Source organism: Sylvia atricapilla, chromosome 1 (genome assembly GCF_009819655.1).
Source record: "Sylvia atricapilla isolate bSylAtr1 chromosome 1, bSylAtr1.pri, whole genome shotgun sequence".
In the NCBI taxonomy this organism is placed as follows: Eukaryota; Metazoa; Chordata; class Aves; order Passeriformes; family Sylviidae; genus Sylvia; species Sylvia atricapilla.
This window is the reverse complement of record NC_089140.1, coordinates 136,815,188-136,836,773: the sequence shown is the minus strand read 5'-3', so window position 1 is coordinate 136,836,773 and position 21,586 is coordinate 136,815,188. Positions and strand designations below refer to the sequence as shown.

At 33.8% G+C, this 21,586-nt stretch overlaps 1 protein-coding gene across 2 annotated transcripts in view; it reads left to right on the top strand.

Annotated features, from left to right (window-relative positions):
• Positions 1-21,586, top strand: part of CSMD3 (CUB and Sushi multiple domains 3) — a 580,968-nt gene that overhangs the window by 350,386 nt on the left and 208,996 nt on the right. For both annotated transcript variants that reach the window (XM_066334988.1, XM_066334980.1), the window contains 3 exons: positions 6,303-6,419; positions 13,393-13,608; positions 14,234-14,422. In XM_066334988.1, the coding sequence (XP_066191085.1) occupies positions 6,303-6,419; positions 13,393-13,608; positions 14,234-14,422 (522 nt within the window). The remainder of the gene's footprint in view (positions 1-6,302; positions 6,420-13,392; positions 13,609-14,233; positions 14,423-21,586) is intronic.

The window sequence follows — 21,586 nt, the reverse complement described above, 5'->3', positions numbered from 1 at the left end:
ATGAAAATTCAAGCAAGATAAAAAGCATCTTATATTTATATTGTAAACCCCTAGATGTCCAAATGAATTAGAAAATATTACTTATGCAGTACATGAGGAATGTTTTCAGGGAATAATGCAGGCGTGTTATGTCCTTTCTGTTGACATCTCTAAAATAAAAATAATAATTCCATTAAAATACAGCTGTTAAAAAACCTGCTTCAAATACGCAGTGTTGTAGAGGCCAGAATTGGAAATGGAGAGCATATCTAGTCTATTTCAGATTTAAATGAGAAGGTCAAAATGCAAGTTGATATTGTGAGTAATCTAGGCTACACTAGTTTATATTAAATTAGTCTCTTGTGTAATATAGCTCAAGTCCAAGGTTTCTTTCTTGAAGCTGAGTATGTTAATTTGATACCCATATCCTTATTTATTTACCCCTACTGAACTACATCCCATTTCAAAATACATTACATTTTCATCAATTAGGGAAGACAAGTGCTGAAATTTCTTGGTCTATGAAGCACAGTATATAAGATTCAAGCTCTAATTTACTGTTTCAACAATTTAAAGTCTATTTTATATGCCACTTTTATTATCCAATTGCACAATAAATGAAAATCATCTCAGAATTACATTTTTAGTTGGAAGTTAGAGTCAATTAAACAAATCAATATAATGAGGCTTCTGTGTGTTTGTGCACATATATATTTGTATTTAGACATATATACACAAGCATATTTCCATACAAATAGATTTTTCTCTTTTTTTTCTCTGCAGTTCTTTTTAAACTACTATATGTTATTAGTCTTCTTTGATGATGCTTGAAATCTAAAACTAATTGTTATTACTAATAAATTATATTTGTGTGTTTTCTCTTCCCATTACCACTGAAAACCAAATAGTTTTCAATTATGTGTACTTACAACAAATTGAACTTAAGGAAAAAAAGTTGAATTTTTTTCTGAAAGCTTTTCTTCTTCTTAAGAGTATTTTATCTTTCCTGATAAAATTGAGATACATTATTGTATGTTAGTGCCTGAGTTGAGGTTGGTGATCTGTGGCTAGTCTCTTGAAAAATTTTTATGTAAGAAAATAATAGGTGCTACCACTTGAAAATGTGAAAAATACTCATTTCAGACATCACCATCACCAATCAGGCTAAAAAAGTAACACACTTTGGGGATTTTTTAAAAGTGAATTACTAATGAACATTCTATGTTGAAATACATCGAGAAATGCATTTATATATACATTTATTTCTCTCTCTATATATGTGTATTATTTTGTCTTGATTTGCTGAATAACTCAGACATTTTCTTCATATTTTCTATCTTTTTTGGATATGGGGACTATTAAACCCAGAGGAGCAAAGAAAGCTGAGTCTCTGTCTACAAACTGGAAGGAACTTCAAAGATTCAAAATATACCCAAGAATGAGATTAAAAGCAAACAAGATTAGATATTGGGGCCAAAAAATTGATATGTTTTATTTAATAGTAAAAGAGGCAAAGAAAGAGATGTAGGCAAAAAGAAAGAGATGTAGAAAGAAATGTGCCTGGGGGTGGAGGTCAGCGAGAGAGCGAGAGGGGTTATGTGGAAGCACATCACCCAACCACGTCTCCTTGTTCCCTTCCCTCTGCTCTTCCTGCTGGTGAGGGTCCTCCGCCGCCTAAGAGTACAGAATTCCCTGAGTTCATGTCTGCTTTGGGCAGGTGGGAATGCGACGTGCCTCCTTGCAGGGGGACAGTTTGACACTGTCCCTTGCAGGGCTGAGGGTCTGCTGCATCATCTCTGGAGCTCTGGTGAAGGGTCTGGGGACCCCTTTGGGGGCCCTTTGATGGGCCGTGTCACCCCCTCTGCTGTGGAGAAGCTTTTCCCGGGGTGAGGGGCCTCAGCTGGGCTCGTCTGCACCTCAGAGGATGGGCGGTCACTGACCTGAGGGTTTCCAACACACCCCCAAAGCCTCTCTGCCCCACCCTTTGGCGGAGGGTCTGTGCCAGCCTGGCAGCTGGCAGCCCTGGGACTGTGGTCTCCTGAAGGTATTGGGCTTGTGCTTTGTGAATGTCCCCACCCCTGAGCTGTTACTTTATCTTATCTTCGTCAGGTAACGTTGTAGGGCCTCTCAGAGCCCCATTCAGGGTGTGCTGATATTCTCTGCAGCTTTTGTAATAAGTTTTCAAAGGCCGTCATGAAAATGTTTTAAAGTGATAATCTATAATATTTCACTCTCCGATAGGGACCCCCTTTCTCTCATATCCAACTTCCTTCACATTTCATATCACTATACTCTTCATAACTCTGAGACTGACTTGTGTCACATCAAAACAAATTAGTTTTAAATAGATAGTAAATTGTATTTGTAGACCTCAAGTAACAGCAAACATAATTAGTGGTTGTTGAGTTTTCCTGCATGGTATAAAAAGCAAAAATTAAAAAGGCTTTCTGTGAATAAGTGTTAAGCTAGCTAAACCGGCTGACCCCATGCAGGAAAACAATATAAAAACTGACTTCTACAATAAAATATAAACATGTTAAAAACAGAACAGAGGGCATGTAAGAAAATAAAATGAAAAAACAAACAAACAAATATGAACAAACATGTCATAATCTACTGTGAAGTGTCCTAGAAATATGTTTCTGTAGCACAGCTGCTACTTGCAAGTGTTAATGCAGGGGTTATAGAGTTGGAAAATATATCTTATAGAAGCATATAAAAAAACCCCTGTCTCATTACTGATCCAAAATCATAGATTCTTATGTGGTTTGCCAACCTTCCCAAGTGAGACCCCAAGAGGGAATAGAACATAATGACAGTTTAGCAGAAGATCAAATGGGTAAAAACAGGCTATGAATAAATTTAAGCTGGAAATTATAAGGCTATTTCTAGTATTGCAAGATTGATTTCCAATAACAGTTTTATAGTAGCATGAAATATGGTCTGAAGTGGAACTTCGCTATGAATGACATAAGTGTTTTTATTACAATTATTCATGTATTTTAGGGATGAAGCATGGCCTGTATGTCTCCCACTGAGACATGAGTAGCCTGATTAAAGGTTCTGAAATTGTTTGGGCCAAAAATTATTTTCAAAATATATATTGGGCCATTTTCTAAGCTAGTCTTACTTGCTCTCCCTTTTTTGTGATTGATGTTACTGAACAAAGTGAATGCAGTTGCAACAAAAGAAAGTGTAAGTAATCAACCTAGTATTGTAAGAATTTATTTCAGCTGAACATTGGAACCAAACTCCACTATTAAATTGGAATCTTCATTCATAGTTATCCAAAATTTGCTTTTTAAATTGTTACATCATTTCTGATCACCACAGTGTATACTTCTAAGTACCTATCTGTATTTCATACAGTCACTTTCATATTTTGTTCTCTTTACATTTTGGTCTTTTATTCTCATTGTTGTTCTGTATTTTGTTGGGAATTTTTAAAATTTTCTTTTTATTTTGATTCTCACTATTTGGAAAACAGTAATGCAGGTATGTGTTGATTCAACTTCTCTGGTTGCATAAAAAAAGAAAATTTTAATTAGTGTGTTAACAATGTTGCATTTTTCATATTAGAAATCAAAAGTAGTGCTTCAGTATTTCTTTAAGTATTCATTCTACTTTTACTCTTTCTTAGCTTCCATCTCTCTATAATCAGATAAAATGAAAGAAAGATAGAATTTGAAAATATGTGTTCATTCTTTGCTATTTTTATTTTTATGTGCTCCTATTTTCCTTTGCACTCTGAAAACAGTCAGATACTAGCAGTGATATTACATGCTTGGGCTGTTAACCATCTTATCAGGGCCAGTTGCACATCTACTATTTCAGATTTGTCAGCTTGGCTTTATTTTCTAAAAGGATGCTCCCTTGATGTGTTTTTCTGCCATCTGCTAGCCTTCATAGAGTTACACTGAAGCCCTGATGGCATGCCATAGATATTTTGTCACTATTTGCATTCCTGAAAGGCTTTCCAAACACCTCCTGTAAAATATATTATTTGTTTGGTCTGTATGCCATGATTATAAAAACAGACTGTCTTTTTTTATTTAATAGATGAAGTGGATAGTTACCATCAGGAGCTCCAATAACATGGTGTCACAGCCCTGGCTGTATTTTGCTAATGTCTAAATATAAGAAGATCACATGATGAGGTGGCAGTATTTGCCTCCACTGTCTCTTCTTTGGAGGAGTGAGGAGGAAAATTAGTATGGAAGGAGGTTATTTGCCTGTGGCAACAATGAAGAGATTGGGCAAATGTGGTCCTGGAATGTCTTATTTCAGCCTGTGGTACTGGATTTGCAAATTTCCATCTTACAACTAGGCCAACGAAAGCTAGAAAGTTGGCAGGAGAAATAGCACATAGAAAGCAAGCATGAGGCTATCCAGACAAGTAAGCATGTTTAAAACAGAAATACAGATAGCTGGATCAAACAAATTTTAGCAAGGCAAGATAAGGCAGTCTTCATCCTAGGGTATAGGATGAAATTCTATTTCTGATTTATTAAAAAAAGTGTTATTTATTGTATACTTCCTTTAGTGCCCTGAACAGAGTGATGGTATGCAGTGCCATAATCTCATTATGAAAAATAATTGAACTTTATGAAAACTTTCCACAGTGCTACTTAAATGTCTGGAAAATGCATGTATTTCATTGACACAAATGTCTGCTTAGGTACAGGGTTAGATTGAAGGTACATTCTGAATATTCTGTTGATTCCCTGTCTGCTGTGTCCTCAAATCAGTTATGAATTTACATCTACAAGCAGAAAATTGGGACAAGTCTGTATATTGATTCTCAAATATATAACAGTAATAGCAAATGCATAATGGGTATAACTTCCATTATTCACTCCATCAATATCTAGCAGAAATTGCCATAAGCAGTATAAATATCAAGACATAGCAGAAGAAAGAGAATGATGCAACAAATTACTCTAAGCACCTTTCTCCTGAAGTATGTAGATGTTTGACCACATACTGAAAGGCCAAACTTCTCTCCCCTTTAGGAGTCAGTCATACTGTTGAGTGCTGCCTTAGGAGTTGCTACTGACGTTACAGGAGGGGTAGGAGCAGGTTACACCAGCTAGTGCAGGTGGGGCAGCATCTCTTAGAAAGCAGCATTGCTCCTCCAACCTCTGACAGGCTCCTTCCCTCCCCCTCATTGCTGTGGCAGCACGATGGGAAGCACAGACAGGAGCAAGAAATAGGTGTGACCACTTATAGAACAAGAAGAAGGTTTAAGATTTGTATCAACTGGAGTTACAGACAAGTAGTTGCCATCTAACTCTTTCCAGAAGTGCCTTTGAAGACCTTTAGCATCTTCCAAAGATAAGAGAAGAATTTGTGTTAATTACTTTGGAAGGACTGCTCTTATGGAGAGCTGCAGTAAATATTACTAGAATGGTCTAGATTATGTGACCTGAAACTGGTGACTGTAGTTCACTGTTTTTATTCTAAAATATTTCTGCAAAATAATTTTGGTAATGCATATAATTAGGATAAGGAAAATAAAAGGAACAGATGCTTTTAACCTTGAGGGAAAAAAATAGAACTACTAATTTTTTTTATAATGTATGTCCTTCTGAGATAATCTATATTCAGAGAACTCTGATGTAATAACTTAGTGAATTTTAATAACTTTTATTGATATATGATAATTCATAAATGCAGGACTCTTCCTTACTAAAAATTACTTGATTAATATTGTATTTCAAAAACCTTGGAATAGAAAATCACTGAGCTGTACATTTTTGCCAGTGTTGTAATGATTAAATTTTTGTATTTTGCATTAATTCAAGCTGTAATTTAATTTTTGTATTGCTCAATTACTGATTACTTTTATAAAGTTCCTAATGAAACTAGAGAAATGCTTATTCATATATTGAAACCTGTCATTAGCACTAACGTCATAGATATAAACACATAGCTGATAATTATAACTGTATACATGAAACCATGTCAACTTTCCCTGCATAAATATTTTAAGTAAATAATTCTTCAATAGCCAAGATCCACCATTTTAACTCTCCAACCTTAGACTTAACGATTTTCACAGAGTTTCCAGAAAACCTGAAAAAACAGCTAATGTAACTTGATTTTGATTTTCTTATGCATATTAAACACAGATTAATTAATCATTGATTGCATTTCTTTTCCTATTGTATGAAAATGGCTTGTAATATCTGAAATTGCTAAATCATTTGAGTAACTACTTTTAAGTAATTTTAAAGGCATAAAATTTTATGTTTGTTTTCTCTTATCTGTACATTTTCTATCCTTTATATTATTGTTATTGCTATTGTTTTCTTTGTTTCTAGCTTTATGTGGTGGAGATGTTAGAGGACCTAGTGGAACAATTTTATCCCCAGGTTATCCTGATCTATATCCAAATTCACTGAATTGCACATGGACTGTGGATGTTACCCATGGAAAAGGTAAATAATTCCTTTTCTCCTTTTCCTTTTTTTTTTTTTTTTTTTTTTTTTTTAGTTTATTTATTTATTTATAACTCTAGTATTCTCTGCTCTAGAAGTAGACCTAGGGTAGCACCAAAGCGCTTGGATTTGCATATTTGCATTGCTGATTTTTGGGTTTGTTTAATTTTCTTATAGTAACTCCTAGAATGCCAGAAGTAGCCTAGGCCCTTCTACTTCCCACAAAATGAAAAATCAGTGAGAAAGAATCGTATAATGACTGATCACAGAAGCTAAAGGACAGAAAGCTTTTAATGAAGAGATGGTTATTCCTTGAAGGTAGATTTCAGGAAAAAGATGTAACACTGATTTTAAGTCTTCCCTGAGAGGTTAAATAATGCTTAGGTCACAAATGGGAGCTAGTATTTCCAGGTAGCAAAGTTTCCTAGAAATAATGTGTCCTAGTTGCTTTCAAATGAAAGGTTTTAGTACTAGATGAGATGGATCATACTTTTAGGTTTTGTTAGTGTCCTATATTAAATTTGGGAGCAACTGCACAGTACTCTTGTGCAGAAAAAAAGAGCTAAGAGGTATAAGATTTAATGTTAGGGGAAGGAGACAGAGATAGATGTAGTAAGAATAATTGAATACAAAGAGAGTAAGCTGGTAAGAACACAGTAAGGAGATTTGTAACACTGGAAAGAATACAGAAAAAGAAATGAAAGGGAGAAGAAGGAAGGCAAGTTCAATTCTGAATTTTCATCAGTGTTCTTTGTGAGGGCATGAAAAATGTGACAAAGTATGCTGATGTATTCCTCTAAGAAAGAGTTATTGATAACATAAAAATAATGCTTCAGATACAGACAATTGTGCTGATCTGTGATCCTCTTATTCTATTTTGTACAAATAGTGTGATAGTTTCTCATCTAGATGTTAAATCACTCTGACTAGTTGTCCCATTTAAAACTCCTTAAAGCATTAAAGTGGTAAAGTGTATCTCTCAAAATTATTGCTCCAGCTGTCATAGTTTCTCTTATTACCAAGTGATGCCTTCGTGTCAATGTAATTTGATTCTAAATATCCACAGAGAAAAAGCCTCCTGAACTTACTGGTACTACATCACATGCTACATTTGCCTTTGTTACCTCTAGGTATGATACATGGCTTTTAGAGTTGTAGGAATATAAGGGATTGTTGTTCTGGATAAGCAAGAAAGACTAATAGAAAGTGTAAAGAAACTGTTAGACCTGTAGTCATTAATTTTGCACTCTGAGAAGTCATTGGATAACAACACAAGCTTTATAATCTGTGAATGGAAAGCAACTTGCAGAGATGGATGAGTTTAGCTTCATGGAGTAGCACATGACAGAAAATGATGCAAATTTGACAGTAAAAACAGGTTCAGATTAAGCCACGTTTTTCAGGATTCTTGAAAGACGTTTCTCTTAAATTAAAAATGGATTATGAAGAAAAGTACTTGGGAAGTTTTGAGAAGTTTTGGGCAGTTTTGCTTAGTTTTTTTCTTTTTTATTTATTTTTTTTAGAAAATGAAGTAGCTTTTTTGTGAATTATCTTTTTTTCTTAAAACCTCAGCTAGAGAAGTACTTAAAAGTTGGTATAAATAAAATCTGAAGTTCTCAATGTTATAACATTTTATGTTTGGCTATTGAGAAAACCCACCATATATAATGAGACTCCTGAGAAAATAAATTTGCAGAAATAAAATAGACAGGGGAAGACATAATAGTAAAAATGTAGATATTTATAAGCACATATATACTGATACATATATGCACACATATTACCAGCCTCACATTCTTTATTCAATGTCATGCAATGTTACAGTCTTGGGGAAGGGTAGCTGGAAAGCTGCTCATTGGAAAAAGACCTGAGGGTGCTGGTTGACAGGGGCTGAATATGATCCAGCAGTGAGCCCAGTGGCCGAGAAGGCCAATGGCATCCTGGCCTGGATCAGAAATGGTGTGGCCAGCAGGACCAGGGCAGAGATTTTATCTCTATACTTAACACTGGTGGTCCTGTGTCCAGTTCTGGGCCCTTCCGTGAAAGAAAGACACTGAGGTGCTGGAGCATGTCCAAAGATTGGACATTAAGAGAAATTTTCTTCATGGAAGGAGTTATCAGTCATTGAAACAGGGTGCCCAGGGAAGTGTCATCTCTAGAGCTATTTAAAAGAAACAAGTCAATGTGGCACTTAAGGACATGATTTAGTCGTGGACTTATCAGTGCTGGATTTAGTGGTTGGACTCAATGATCTTAGTGGTCTTTTCCAACTTAAATGACCTATGAATCTGTAAATTTTATATTATTGTATGGAAATGTTGTTAAGGAAAACCATCAAGTATGAACGCAATGTCACAATTTGACTTGGACCTTTTGGTTCACGCTGCTCGAAGAGCTGCTGCAAAAAATTGTAGAGTGGGTATTCGGTCTGAGTAGGAAATAGTGTGTGAAATCCTCATACTTTGTATGTGCTAGCAAAAGGCTATTAATTCTTTAAGCTCTTCCTGTTGTACTGCATGAGGAAGATAGCTCTCCTTTTATGATAATAAGTCACAGGCTTACTTAATTTAAATTTCTAACAGTTAAGTTCCATGTCACAGAGAGCTAGTCAATTAAGACACTTCTGTATTTAATGGGAAAATGCATATATTGTCAGGATATGAGTCATTGCACCCTGGAAAGGTATCTAAAGCAGATGGAATGAACTATCCTCTGAAGGCACCTGTTTATCATGTAATGTCCAGTGGGTTAATACAGTCCCCAGACAAAGTGTCTATGGGGAGACTAAGTGACTAAGGTTTACATAGTTACCATTTAGAAAAATTAATCCCATACACATAAATGGGTTATTTTAATGAGAGAGAAAAAGAATTTTGTTCTGGATATCTTATTTTCTGCTCTATTTCATGGCTAGTATAATTTCAACTTCAGAAGAAAAGGAGTATCTTCTACTGGCTATAACTAGAGAGACGATTTTTCCTTTAGACTATTTTGTTTGTTTGTTTTTTTTCTACAAAGTTTGTAATTTTATGTCAGACTGCCAAGAAAGAGTATATAACTTGCAGCTCCAGAATGCTGAGGTACTTTCTTATGTGCACATGTTTATGTTACAATTTTATACTGCTATTACATAATAACTGGTAACTAAATACATAATTTTAGTTATGAGGTATATTCTATGTCTGTATATGTTGAATTGCTAGGAAAAACAGTTTCTGTGTTTATATATTTTGCTTTAAATAACAATATTGCAATATAAATATATGTGGTTTTAATTTTACTCTTCAAATATATCTAAGGTTTTAGAATTAATTTTTCATTTGTGTTCTTGTGGACCAGCATTATGATTCTTGAGTGTCCATTACAACTTGATATAATTTTCTTTCATTAAAAAATAGCTAGAGAATCGAACATTTATTTAAATATAGTTAATATATCTATTAATTACTATTATGAAAGAAAAGGAAACATCTACTGACAATAATTATTGCATTTCATCTGTGATTAGAATGCAATTTAAATATATAATGTGAAATGAAATTTGTGGAATATCAGTGGTATGTTTTAAAAGATCTATTATGAGGTCAGTTAATTAACCATCCCTCAGCAGTCTGGTTTGTAACATAGATAAGCGACATTTTACAGTGTTATGTCTTCCTATCTTGTTTTCAGATTTAAAATATTCCCCTTATAAAGAAAGGTGCATGTGAGGCAGAATGAGAAGGAATCTACCTGAACAGATATTTTAAAATTCTTCCCCGGAGAAGACACAATCTGTCACACAGCATATATTAATGTGATTAAAATATCTTCTGAAGAATACCAAATTGTACAGCTACTGCTGTAATATACCTTGGGGTTTTGCTAAGAAATGTCATGGCAATCTGGAAAATTGATTGAAACATTCCCTTGAGTTAAACCTTGAGTCTGATGTTTGAACAATACTCAGTGAAGCTCAACTGTGATTCACAGGAATTTCATTGTTTTGGGTTACTACCATAATATTTTCTTTGGCATTTCTGATTTTGTTGTTTTAGTATACATGCATGCATAAAAAGGGCAAAAATTATTTTGGAGTCCAGTAAATGCAACAAATATGAGCTGAATTTTGGTCTTATTCTGTATCTATATCACATGGGGTTTTTTTATGAGCTCATTTCATGTGAAATCAACACTATGTCCTGTAAGAACTAAGTTAAAAAAACCCAAGACATTTAAGAATTTATTAATTCCAAAGCTAAAATTATATACATTAGTTCAAAAGATATGCATCCCAATCTCAATTTCAGAATTCTGTGTGTGATTTTTGCCAATTTATTTTCACACAAGCTGGGAGAATAAAAATGATCAAAATAGATGAAAGGCTTTCCTCATGTAATTAGTTAACTAAGGATTTTTAAAAGCCATAATAAATCTTTTGCATTATTTATTTTTACCATAACCATAAAATAATATCTCATCCAGTAATTTCTATATCAGTGCTAGTAAGTAAGAATGTGTTTTTCTGGACCCAGAGGGAGTATGTGATGTGCATGGAGTTTTAAGAAGAGAAGGAGGTATCTACTTGAAAAAGCTGAATGGTTCTCCAGTTCTTTAAAGGGAAGTAAAAGGTAGAGGTCTCCAAGGTCCAAGGTTTTTCTTTAATTGCTCCCATCTGTATGTCCAGCTGATGGCACAACTAAGCATGCATTCCAAAGATGCCGATGTATATGGCTGGTGACACAGATTAATGAGAGGCAAATGTCTTATTGGCCCACCAGCAGCACTGAAACAAACATGAACACCATAGGCAACCAAACACTATTTCTTCATCCAGGTTGGGGGGAAAAGGAGTCTGTTAGAAGTCACATTCACATATGCACTTGCATGAGCTCTCTCAACCTCCTGTATTCTGACCAAGTAGCTGGACTCCAGATTCTGCTCCTAATAGGTTCTGCCTGGTCTGAGACAATGTCTCTTTTTCCAGTTGTCCCCTGATCTCATCCTGCTCCTCTGACAGTCCACACTAATGTTCACTATTAGTCACCCATGTGCTCATCACTCTGGACAGAAGACACATTTGCACACTGGTTAGGAGTAGAGTTTTAAAATAATAGAGGACAGGCTGCACTGGTTAGGTGCAGGGATTAGAGAGCCTTAATCCTCTCTTTTCCCACACTTTTTTCACTCTTACCAAGCATGATCCCTTCCGTTATCTTCCTTTGGTCCAAAACATCTCACAAAAAGTTTTGAGATCTACAACTACCATTAAAAAAAATCTCATCCTGTTTTACTTAACCTCACAAAATACCTCAATTACTTCATGGTAAATTTCTAATTGCCATGAGATCCAAGATAAAATTCATTCCCCCATTATCATAAATTACTAAGATTTAACTGCTTTAAGATTACAGTAGTACATTTAATTTACCATCAGATGGAAACATAAGGATTCTGGTCTTTGTTAGTACTTCCACTTAAGCCTGCTCATTAAAGCTTATGCATTTGTATATACCATTCATTACTTCTCTCATTTCCTGTCTTTGCTTCCTGTACTGAAAAGTCCTTTACCAGGTTGGTAAACCAAGTGTCCTTGTATTCTAGGTACCCATGCAAGGTGTATTTCTCAGGTGTGACTGAGTTTCATTAACATAAATGTTTAATGCTACTCAGATAACCTCAGGAAAAGACAAAAACCAGCAACAACAACGAAAAAACAAACTAAAAGCAAAACAAAAAAACAAAAAAACAAAACCAAACCCAGATAAACCAAAACCAAACCAAAAAAAACCCCACCTCCACACACCAAAAAAAAGCCCCCAAAAACCCCAAACACACAAAATCCCCAAACCAGTAACAGGTGATTGTACTGAAAACTTCTAAAGCTGCACGTGAGGTCCAGAAAAGGTAACCTACAACACCCAAAGGGGCACAATGTTTATATATTTAGACAGCTGAGTCAAGCACAGTATATCTACCTAGGATTTTATTACCCTCATAGAGAAATTTGGGGCTGGTGGTGGCAGGGTAGGGTGAGTGGTGCAGTGTTGGGTCTGTAAGAAGAGGAACTATTTCTTTGCTTTTTGATTAAATTATGTTTACTATTAAAAATGTGTTGGCCATGAGAGTACCCAAAGGTCATAAATCTTAATCTGCAATGTTAATCTGCAATCACATGAATGGATCATCCTAAGTATTACATCATCAGATATATTTGAAGAGGCTGAAGCATTGGTTTATAACTTACATGATAAAACTGAAAATGGTATTACATTAGAGGCATCCGTAATCACTTAAGCTAGTGAATAGATTCTTATGTTTATTTTTCGTGGCTTTTTGCATTCTAGCAAAAGATCATGTTCTAAATCTTACTTGAAAATTCAGAAATTATTTAACTGTCTTTCGTCATCTTTAAGTCTTTTTATTGCTATTATGTTCCAGGAGATATCTTCCTTTCTAGTTGTGTGATTGATAAATGATGATTGGCAAAAAAATTGTACTGTTGACATATGTCACATCTTATTAGGAGACGTCCCCTTTTTTGGGAGGAATTGGTGCTGCTACTGTATGTGCCATTAGAATTTAATATAATATATTTTATAATCTTTCCTTTCACTGCTGCTATTAAAGGATACTGGTGATTGTAAGAAATAAGGTTTATCTTTTTTATTCTGCCATTAACTTTTTTGTAGTTTTGAATATACATAGTGCACCATTGGATTTCTCAAAAAATGGAAGCATATATCTTTAAATTCTATAAATCAGATGTCCATATTTTGCAGCTAAAGTCAAAAATTAAAGATGGTGTCAAAATAAAACCTGCTGAAAAATGTTTTAATTCCAAAATCAGGAGACATATTTATTTTTAGAAAAAATGGATTATCTTCATTTTCCAAATGATGATTCATAATGCAATGCATGAGTTTTAACCTTGGCTCACGTACATGCATCTTAATAGGGTGATATGTAAATCTAATTCTACTTTTTCTAATAGGTGTGCAGTTCACCTTCTACACATTTCATCTGGAGGATCATCATGACTACTTACTAATAACAGAGAATGGCAGTTTCACACAGCCATTGGCACGTCTGACTGGCTCAGAGCTTCCTTCACCAATCAATGCTGGTCTCTATGGAAATTTCAGAGCTCAGCTGCGGTTTATTTCAGATTTTTCAATATCATATGAAGGATTTAATATTTCTTTCTCTGGTAAGGAAATACCTGTAATATCTGGGTCCTGAAAATGTTGCTATTTTTTGTTTTTTTTTTTTCTATATGTTATATAAAGAAAAAAAGAATTGAAATTATTTTGAGAAATAATTTATACTGAAAAATTATATTACATTTTTTTCCTAAGCACAATAATTTCAAAGCAAGAAAACCTCTGTTCCTTTATAGAGGCAAAAGACACATTTGTGCTACATGATAAATAAGATGGCAGTAAACTGTAAGACACATTATCAAGTGAGGTGAGGAAACAGAACTAGTCTAATTTCAATAACTGAAATTCCAGATAAGTTAAAGTGTCAACTATTTAGTTTTTGTTGTGCCATTTTTATTTTTTTTCAATTTACTGGAGTTTTGTATGGCTCTTACAAGAGTAATAAATCATTTTGTGTCATGTATTTTTAAAACATTGTGAAAGTATTAATTTGCCTTACTTTTAAACATAATCTAATTATCAATTTAACATGCCCACAATAATTTTGTTTTAAAATCTGATGCATGTATTGATATTCCAGTGGAAATATACAGAAATTACTAGACTACAAGATTACTTATATGACTGGTAGAGAATGTGGTCTCATACAATCTGGCTTGCTCTTGTTTGCAGAGTATAATCTTGAGCCATGTGAAGATCCTGGGATCCCACAATTTGGTAGCAGAATAGGATTCAATTTTGGCGTTGGAGATATTCTGACATTCTCCTGTTCATCTGGATATCGTTTAGAAGGAGCTTCAGAGGTTATTTGTCTTGGTGGTGGACGACGAGTGTGGAGTGCACCTCTGCCAAGGTGTGTGGGTACGTGGTCAGCTGCTTTCATTTGCTTGTATGTGTAGTCATTGTCCATGTACTTGCAGATTTAGAGCATGGAAAAGCATGGTAATACACCTCTATTTAACGTACTCTCATATTCTCCATATCTCCTTAGTCAATTTTTTAACCTTTTCCTTAATATATTTAGTATTATAACTATAAGCGGACTTCATAGTCTGTACTTGAAAGCAATTCAGATTGAGGGCACAATGCTTACTCTTCTTACTTGGATTAATATTTTAGGACAACTGGGCATAAATTTAAATCAGCATTTACCTGTTCAGATGTCAGGTAATTGATTTTTTTTGTTTGTTTTTTGTCAATGCAAGTTTCCAAGTCATACTTGTATTATAAAATTGTAGTTAGAGCACTTAACCAGATTTATTTCATTAAACTAGGTCCATTTATAGGAGTAGAGTCAACTTGGATATTCAATGTAAGAACCATATCCTTAGAATATCCTTAGAACAGTTATTCTGGTTTTTAAATCATAGCTAAAATAATTTAGAAGAAACACTCTCTGATGATTCCTACCTAACACTCTCCACTCCTTGTAGAAGTAGCCTATATATGTAGCTTTGAGTAGATATTTAACTTTAAATGGCTGAAGACTGTTGATTGAGCTGAATTTTTCCTAAATCATTTGCTTTTCAGTTCTGTTGAGAACTATTAAAACAATAAGACCTCTAAAAAGTAGAATAGTTAATCAATTGTCTGCATTATTTTTATTTAAGAGTATATATTGCTGAAATTTATTAAAGAGCATATATTGCTGAAATTTATTAAAGAGCATGTACTGTATGGGAAGGTTTATACATGAAAACATCTGTCTCAGTGTGCATTTTAAATATTTTTTTATACTAAGTTGTATGTTAGTAAAACATAAATGTCTTTCAGATGTTGATTGCATAGTAAGTATGGATTATATGTTTTCTCTTATTTGTTGTTAAGTACTGTATCAACATTTTTAGGTTCAAACCACTCCTATGCTTACCTCAGTATAAGGAAACTTACGAATTTAGCTTATGCATTAGCAACATTTATCTATATACCTATAGAGGAAATGGTTTAGAAGCTGAGTCGGAGCCAGGGATGAATAGAACTTTTTTTTGTGTTGGGGTTGATGAATTTTTAACCATAAGAATAATAAGGAATGTGTGTGCAGTCGAGAAGACAGGTTGATTTTCATATTAAAATTAAATAAAATTCAAGAAGTGTTAATATGAAATAAATTGGTAAATTACCAGTAAAACTGGTAAATTCCACAGCAGCATAAATGTAAAAAAATTGCTATAGAGCTTTCATGACATAGAAAAATAATGTTTATGTTTGTTTGTTAGGGGAAAAGATAAAAGCTCTAACACGAGGAAGGAATTATTTTCTAGTCAACATGTCTTCTCCTTACATTTGAAAATAAAAGATAGTCTCAACTGGAAAGGATTAATTAGCAATTCTTCCCCCCATATGTATCCAGCCTTTGTCAATCTTGTGCTTAATTTATGTGTCATAATAATGAAATTAAAACAAGAATAGAAATTCCTGTTGGCCACTTATATTGGACTCAAAATTTATGTACTGTTGCTGTTGCTCATGTTTGGCATTTTTTGTCAAAATGATTAATGAGATGTAATGCGTTTGCTGTAACATGCGCTTTCGCATACGCTCAACATCAGTTGGGAAGAAACCACTGCTTATGGTATTTGTGTTCAGCTTGTCAACACAAGAATAAAGTGCAGGGAAGACAGATAAAGTAGAAGAAGTTTAGTGGAAGCCAAGCATCCCTGTCTGAATACAACAAAGGCCAATCTGTTAGGTTTTGAAACAGAGTAGTCAATCACAATCAATTCTAAACCAAGTAATTTGCCAGAAAATAAGAAGCTTTCTTATTTAGAAGATGGATAAATACTTGCTATTTATGATTCAATGTTATTATTCAATCTATAAAGATAGTATTTTTTTAAATAAAATTACTTATGACTTCAGAAATGAAATTTTGAAATTAGGAATTATTAAATAGAAAACATGTTCAAGTAGCAAACAAATATCATTTTACTTATTTTTTAAGGCTGAATTTCTCAAATTATGGCATTCTCTCAATTCAGTAGGGCTTGATGTTGTGCTGAAACAATTTTTATAATAAAATGTTTCTAAAAAAGCATAAAGATTTTCTATTTTTCTGTTCAGCATATGATGCATCACTTCTTGGGGTAGATGTCTGCAGTCACTCATGGAGCAAGCATAGTTTGATGGTAGCTGAAACTTTGGTGTGTTATCCACTCTTGTTGGCTAACAAAACAAAAACACTTTCTGTATGAGTTACTACAAATTATCTACAACACAGCCAACAGAACAAGCTGTTAATAAATGGGTGTATCTAATGATGACAGAAAGGAGTCCATAATCTTTGAATTGCTTGCTTTTTACTTTTCCATGGACAGTGAAAAATAAGTCTCTTTTTGACTATAAGTAATGCATTCTTAAAAAAAATACCTACACTAAATATGAATGTGTGTTCACTTTTGACTTTTCATAAAAGCAAACTCTAAGCTCTGGGTGTTCCTAAGGAATCTACATTTCCTGAGTATGCTAGGGGTTTGTCTCCAGTTTGTAATACAGAGCAGAGAAATTGTCTTTAGCTTGTGAATATGGAGTTGCTTTCATAGGGTTGTAGTGCCTCTGAAATGTTTTGATGCATTTGGAGCTCAGACGTCCTTGCCTAGCTCTCTGTATAATTTTCAATGCCTTAGATAGCTTACAAGAATTTTCCTGTAACTCTGTTACAGATAGAAACAAACAAGAGCAATTATTATTGCTTTCAAGGGAAAAATAGTGACATAGATAAAATTAAACTTTTCTTATGATCAATAATGGAAGAAGATGATTAAAGATCTGTTAGAATACTGTCATTCCTTAGTTTCATGTTTTATTTTTCTGCTGTACTCAAGTGATAACCAAATGCAATGTTCATATTCATCACACATATTTCTTTCTTGGAATTGCTTTTCTTTTCAGTGAAATGTAGAAAGTTGTCTCTATTATGCCAGGATTTCTTATGTATTTTTTGTCTCTCTCCTCTGCCCTTTTCCAGTTTGTTTTTTTCATTCCTTATAAGGCGGTCCAATAGCCCAATTCATTATAACTGTCATGTCAGAATTTTTGACCCTAATTGTATCTATGTCTCTGTAAAATAATCTGTCTTCACAGCTTTCCAACAGTGTCAAGTCTTTTCCTTTGCCTTTCTTAGGGCCGTAAGACTTCCAGACTGCTAAACCTTCACTGGAAGACACTGACTTTAAAACTTATTTCTTCTGTGCTACTTTCACTTTTTCTGTTTATTCTTCTTAGTAGGTCCTAAACACCCTCTAATTCTGGACTTACAGGTTTCTAAGGAACTATGTCCCTTGAAATTATAAAAAGCAGACAAAAAGACATAAAATATCTATGGGGAAACCCATTGATTTCTGTAATTTCTGGCATACTTTTCAGATAATATTGTACATGCATATTTGTCAGTAGAGATTTTTTGCCAAGATGTTCACTGGTATAGCATCTTTGCCAGGCTTTATCTAAGGTGCTTTCCAAAGAACACCAAGAACAGACATTTCAGAAATGTCTGAAAGCTTATATTGTATGAAAGAAAAAATAAATTCAGCATTGACTGGACATGTGTAAATATGGAACCAAGGAAGGGAAGGTTCCACCACAGATACACCTGTAGTAAGTTCCCTTATTAGCAGTAGCTACCCTCTGCACATCTTATTCTATATGCCATTAATCTTGCTCCATCTGCATAGCTCTATCCATTTCTGTGCATACAAAATATTTAAGATAAAGATCGCTTTTAATATATTTTGCTTCAAAAAATGTCCTTTTGCTAGTTTTCAGGTTTCTTTAAATATGTGGAATGTTTGGGCAGCATGAATTCTGAGTTTAAGGAATGTGATATCCACTTGTAAATGTCATTGATTCATCTGAGAACAAATGAATCCTAAGCTTTCTTCTGTTCATCAGAAGTAAATTTATTCCTTTAAATATTTCTTCTGCTGTTTGTCAATATGTTATATGTAATTTTCTTCAGGGATAGGATTCCTGAAAAAAGCAAAAGACAGTCACTGAGGTCTTACCATACGTTAGTATAATAGCATTATGATGTGATAAGAAGTTTTTAAATACTTCTTATGTATTTTTGGATTTTGCATCAAGTTTTAATTTTCCCTGTTCCCCATGTGGAAATTTTTACTAAGTTCCAACGGTTCCAGCATTTCCTAAGTTATTTTGTGGAGAGGATTTTTGGTTGTTAATGTTTTGGGATTTTTTGGTGGTGTTGGGGGTTTTTTATGAGAATTTTAAATTAGTTTAAAGGAAAGTCATGCCCATTGGTAGTTTAAATTCTTCTAATATAGAATGTGGATTTTTAACACAATTTGCCTTGTTAATGTTAATGTAGAAGCTCATTTGTCATGCTATTTCTTCATCCTCCTTTGATCGATTGCAATGCAGGAGCATATTATTTAAAGTATATGGGACTCCTACCCATTCTTGCCAGCTGGAGCAATCAGTTATGAAAAGTAACATTAATAATGTAAGTAATTCTTTCTAAGAAAGATTTCTTTTGTGTTTGGCCATTGGCAATTTGGCCATTAATTTAGAAATATCATCTTTTTGTAAAATTATTGGAGGTCATAAATGCAGGATCTTCCCAAATCTGGAAATACTGTCTTTCATTACAAGATAAATAAAGTAGTCATAAAACAGCCAAAGTATATTGAAAACAAGTTTCATACACAAACAGCCACGTGAATCTTTTGATGTTCAGATCAACTAGGAAATAGATACCTGTATTGCAGATACATAATTAGAAATTTCTCTTAATCATTTTGTCTATATGAAAGGAAGTCTTGTATTTTGGAACAATGTAAAATAAAATTAAACCCCACTATTCTTACTTATTGAAGACAATGTTCTTTTTCCTTTTTTTGTCGGCATAGAGTTCCCTGTATTTAACCTGTCAGAATACAAAAACTGCCTGGAAAGCTTGTGATAACCTTATGACTCACAGAAAGAAAGCTTTAGTAACAACTTAATCCTTTCACAATTTTTGTGCTATCATCTGGTTTGCTGCCTGGTTTTGACAAGAGTATATTTTCTGGTTTCTGCCAGCCTTCAGCTGAAGAGCTGGAACATCTGAAGACAAACAGCTTAATAAGAAACCATTTGTTGAGCACTGAATTTAGATACAGTTTCTGAAGTAACTTTATTTACAATATAGTACAAAGTTGCTTAAAGATAAAATCCTACTTGGAATGCTTCTGCTCACTTGCCCAGTCAAGCTGTTGCAATACACAGTCTCCTAATCAGGAGATGCCATCTTTTCAAAACACAGAACTGCTAGATGTAGCTCTCATCTTTTGATTCCAAAGGATTGTATTGAAGAAAACAATTTCACTCTGTGTGAATTTTGATCTGTAGGAGCACATCGTGGTTTTTTTGATTGATAATTATTTATGGCAAGATTTCAGTCAGCTAAATTATGAGAAATATTGCAATATTATATATTTTTAATTGTTTAATTTTATTTTTAATCCATTGAATTAATTGTCTGTTAAGTTGCCCAAATAGATGCATTTATTCCTTGGTAACAATCACAACGACATTTCACATGCTTACAGAATTTAAATACATTAATAAACAGCAGTTAAAATTCATCTGGTTTATTATGCAAAGGTGCAATGAACACACATTCATAGCCAAAAGCATAACAGTCTTTTATTATAATAATCTTGTAATAGAAGTTTTTATTTTTTATTTCTTTTCCTTTGAGGCTTTTGTTTATTTTTCCTTTCTAATACTGAAATGAATCTATTATTTCTGCCAGAGTCTGGAAACAGTAATTCACTTACTACTACATCCTTCTATTTTATATTAGGCTGAATGAAAGTCTTTGTGGAAATATATCTGGATGCGGAATATTTTTTCTATTTTTTTTTTCACACAAGGAAAATGTGTAGGGCAGGTTCTAGGTTTCAGCTGAAACAAGTAGAAGTTTTTTAAAAGCCCAAAACTTTATTAATAAAACAGCCTCATTTTTATCTCTGTTGAAGAGGGAATATTACTAGAATGAAACATTAATACAGTAACAAAATATTTGTAAGTTCTGATAACAGCACTATGTATGATTTAAAGAATGGTTACAGACTCTGCAATCCATTGAATTTTTCCTTTACTTCTTAAGTAATGATTTGTCACCTCTTTTCTCTCTTCTACATTTCCTTATTTACACAGATTCCCTTAATTTTATCCTGTTTTTACTCTTAAGTCTTTTTTGTCTTCCACTCACTGTAATGCCTGTTAAAATTATTTTCCATATACTTTGAAAAAATCGCATGTGTTTAGTTTATTATTAAACTTTTTTTAAACTTAAGAATTCCATTTACATTACTTTTTTGACACTTTTTTTACTCAACACTTAAATGCAAATAGAATTAATATGGTAGCTTTTAATCTTTGCTCTAATATTAACACCAGAGAATGAAAAGTAACGTAAGTCCCATGAAGCTCCATGGGATTTTAAACAGTATAACTGCCTGTTCATGTTTATAGATAGGAGTGGAGATTCTCACATAAAACTATCTATTCTGCAGTTTGGAATGCCTTAAAATATTAATTGTGGATCTTCTCAGTTTGATTTAGCACTTGTTCCAGAATCTAATTCTAAGTCCTGTTTTTGACTGAGCATATGTTTGGTGCTTTGTGGTTAGCTGTTCTGTGGTTTTTTAAGCCATAATTTGCACAGACCGGAGGCAAGGAGAGAAGACAGGAACTAACTGTTGATTGTGTCAGAATTCTGCTGAGAAGCGTACAAAAGAAGCAACTGTTGTAGGCTGGGCTGGTGCCTCCATGGAACCGGGACAATGCTGTGGGAGAAATTCTATTATGCTGTGATTTTTGAGACTGCTTTTACTAAATTAGTTTTCTTCTCTGCTAACACAAGATGCAAAGAATCACCAAATAGTTTGGGTTGGAAGGAGCCTTTAAAGATCATGTGGTACATCTGTTTGGCATAGGCAGGAACATTTTTTACTCAATCATGTTTCTCAAGCCTCATTCAACCTAACTTTGAACACTTCCAGGGATGGGACATCCACAACT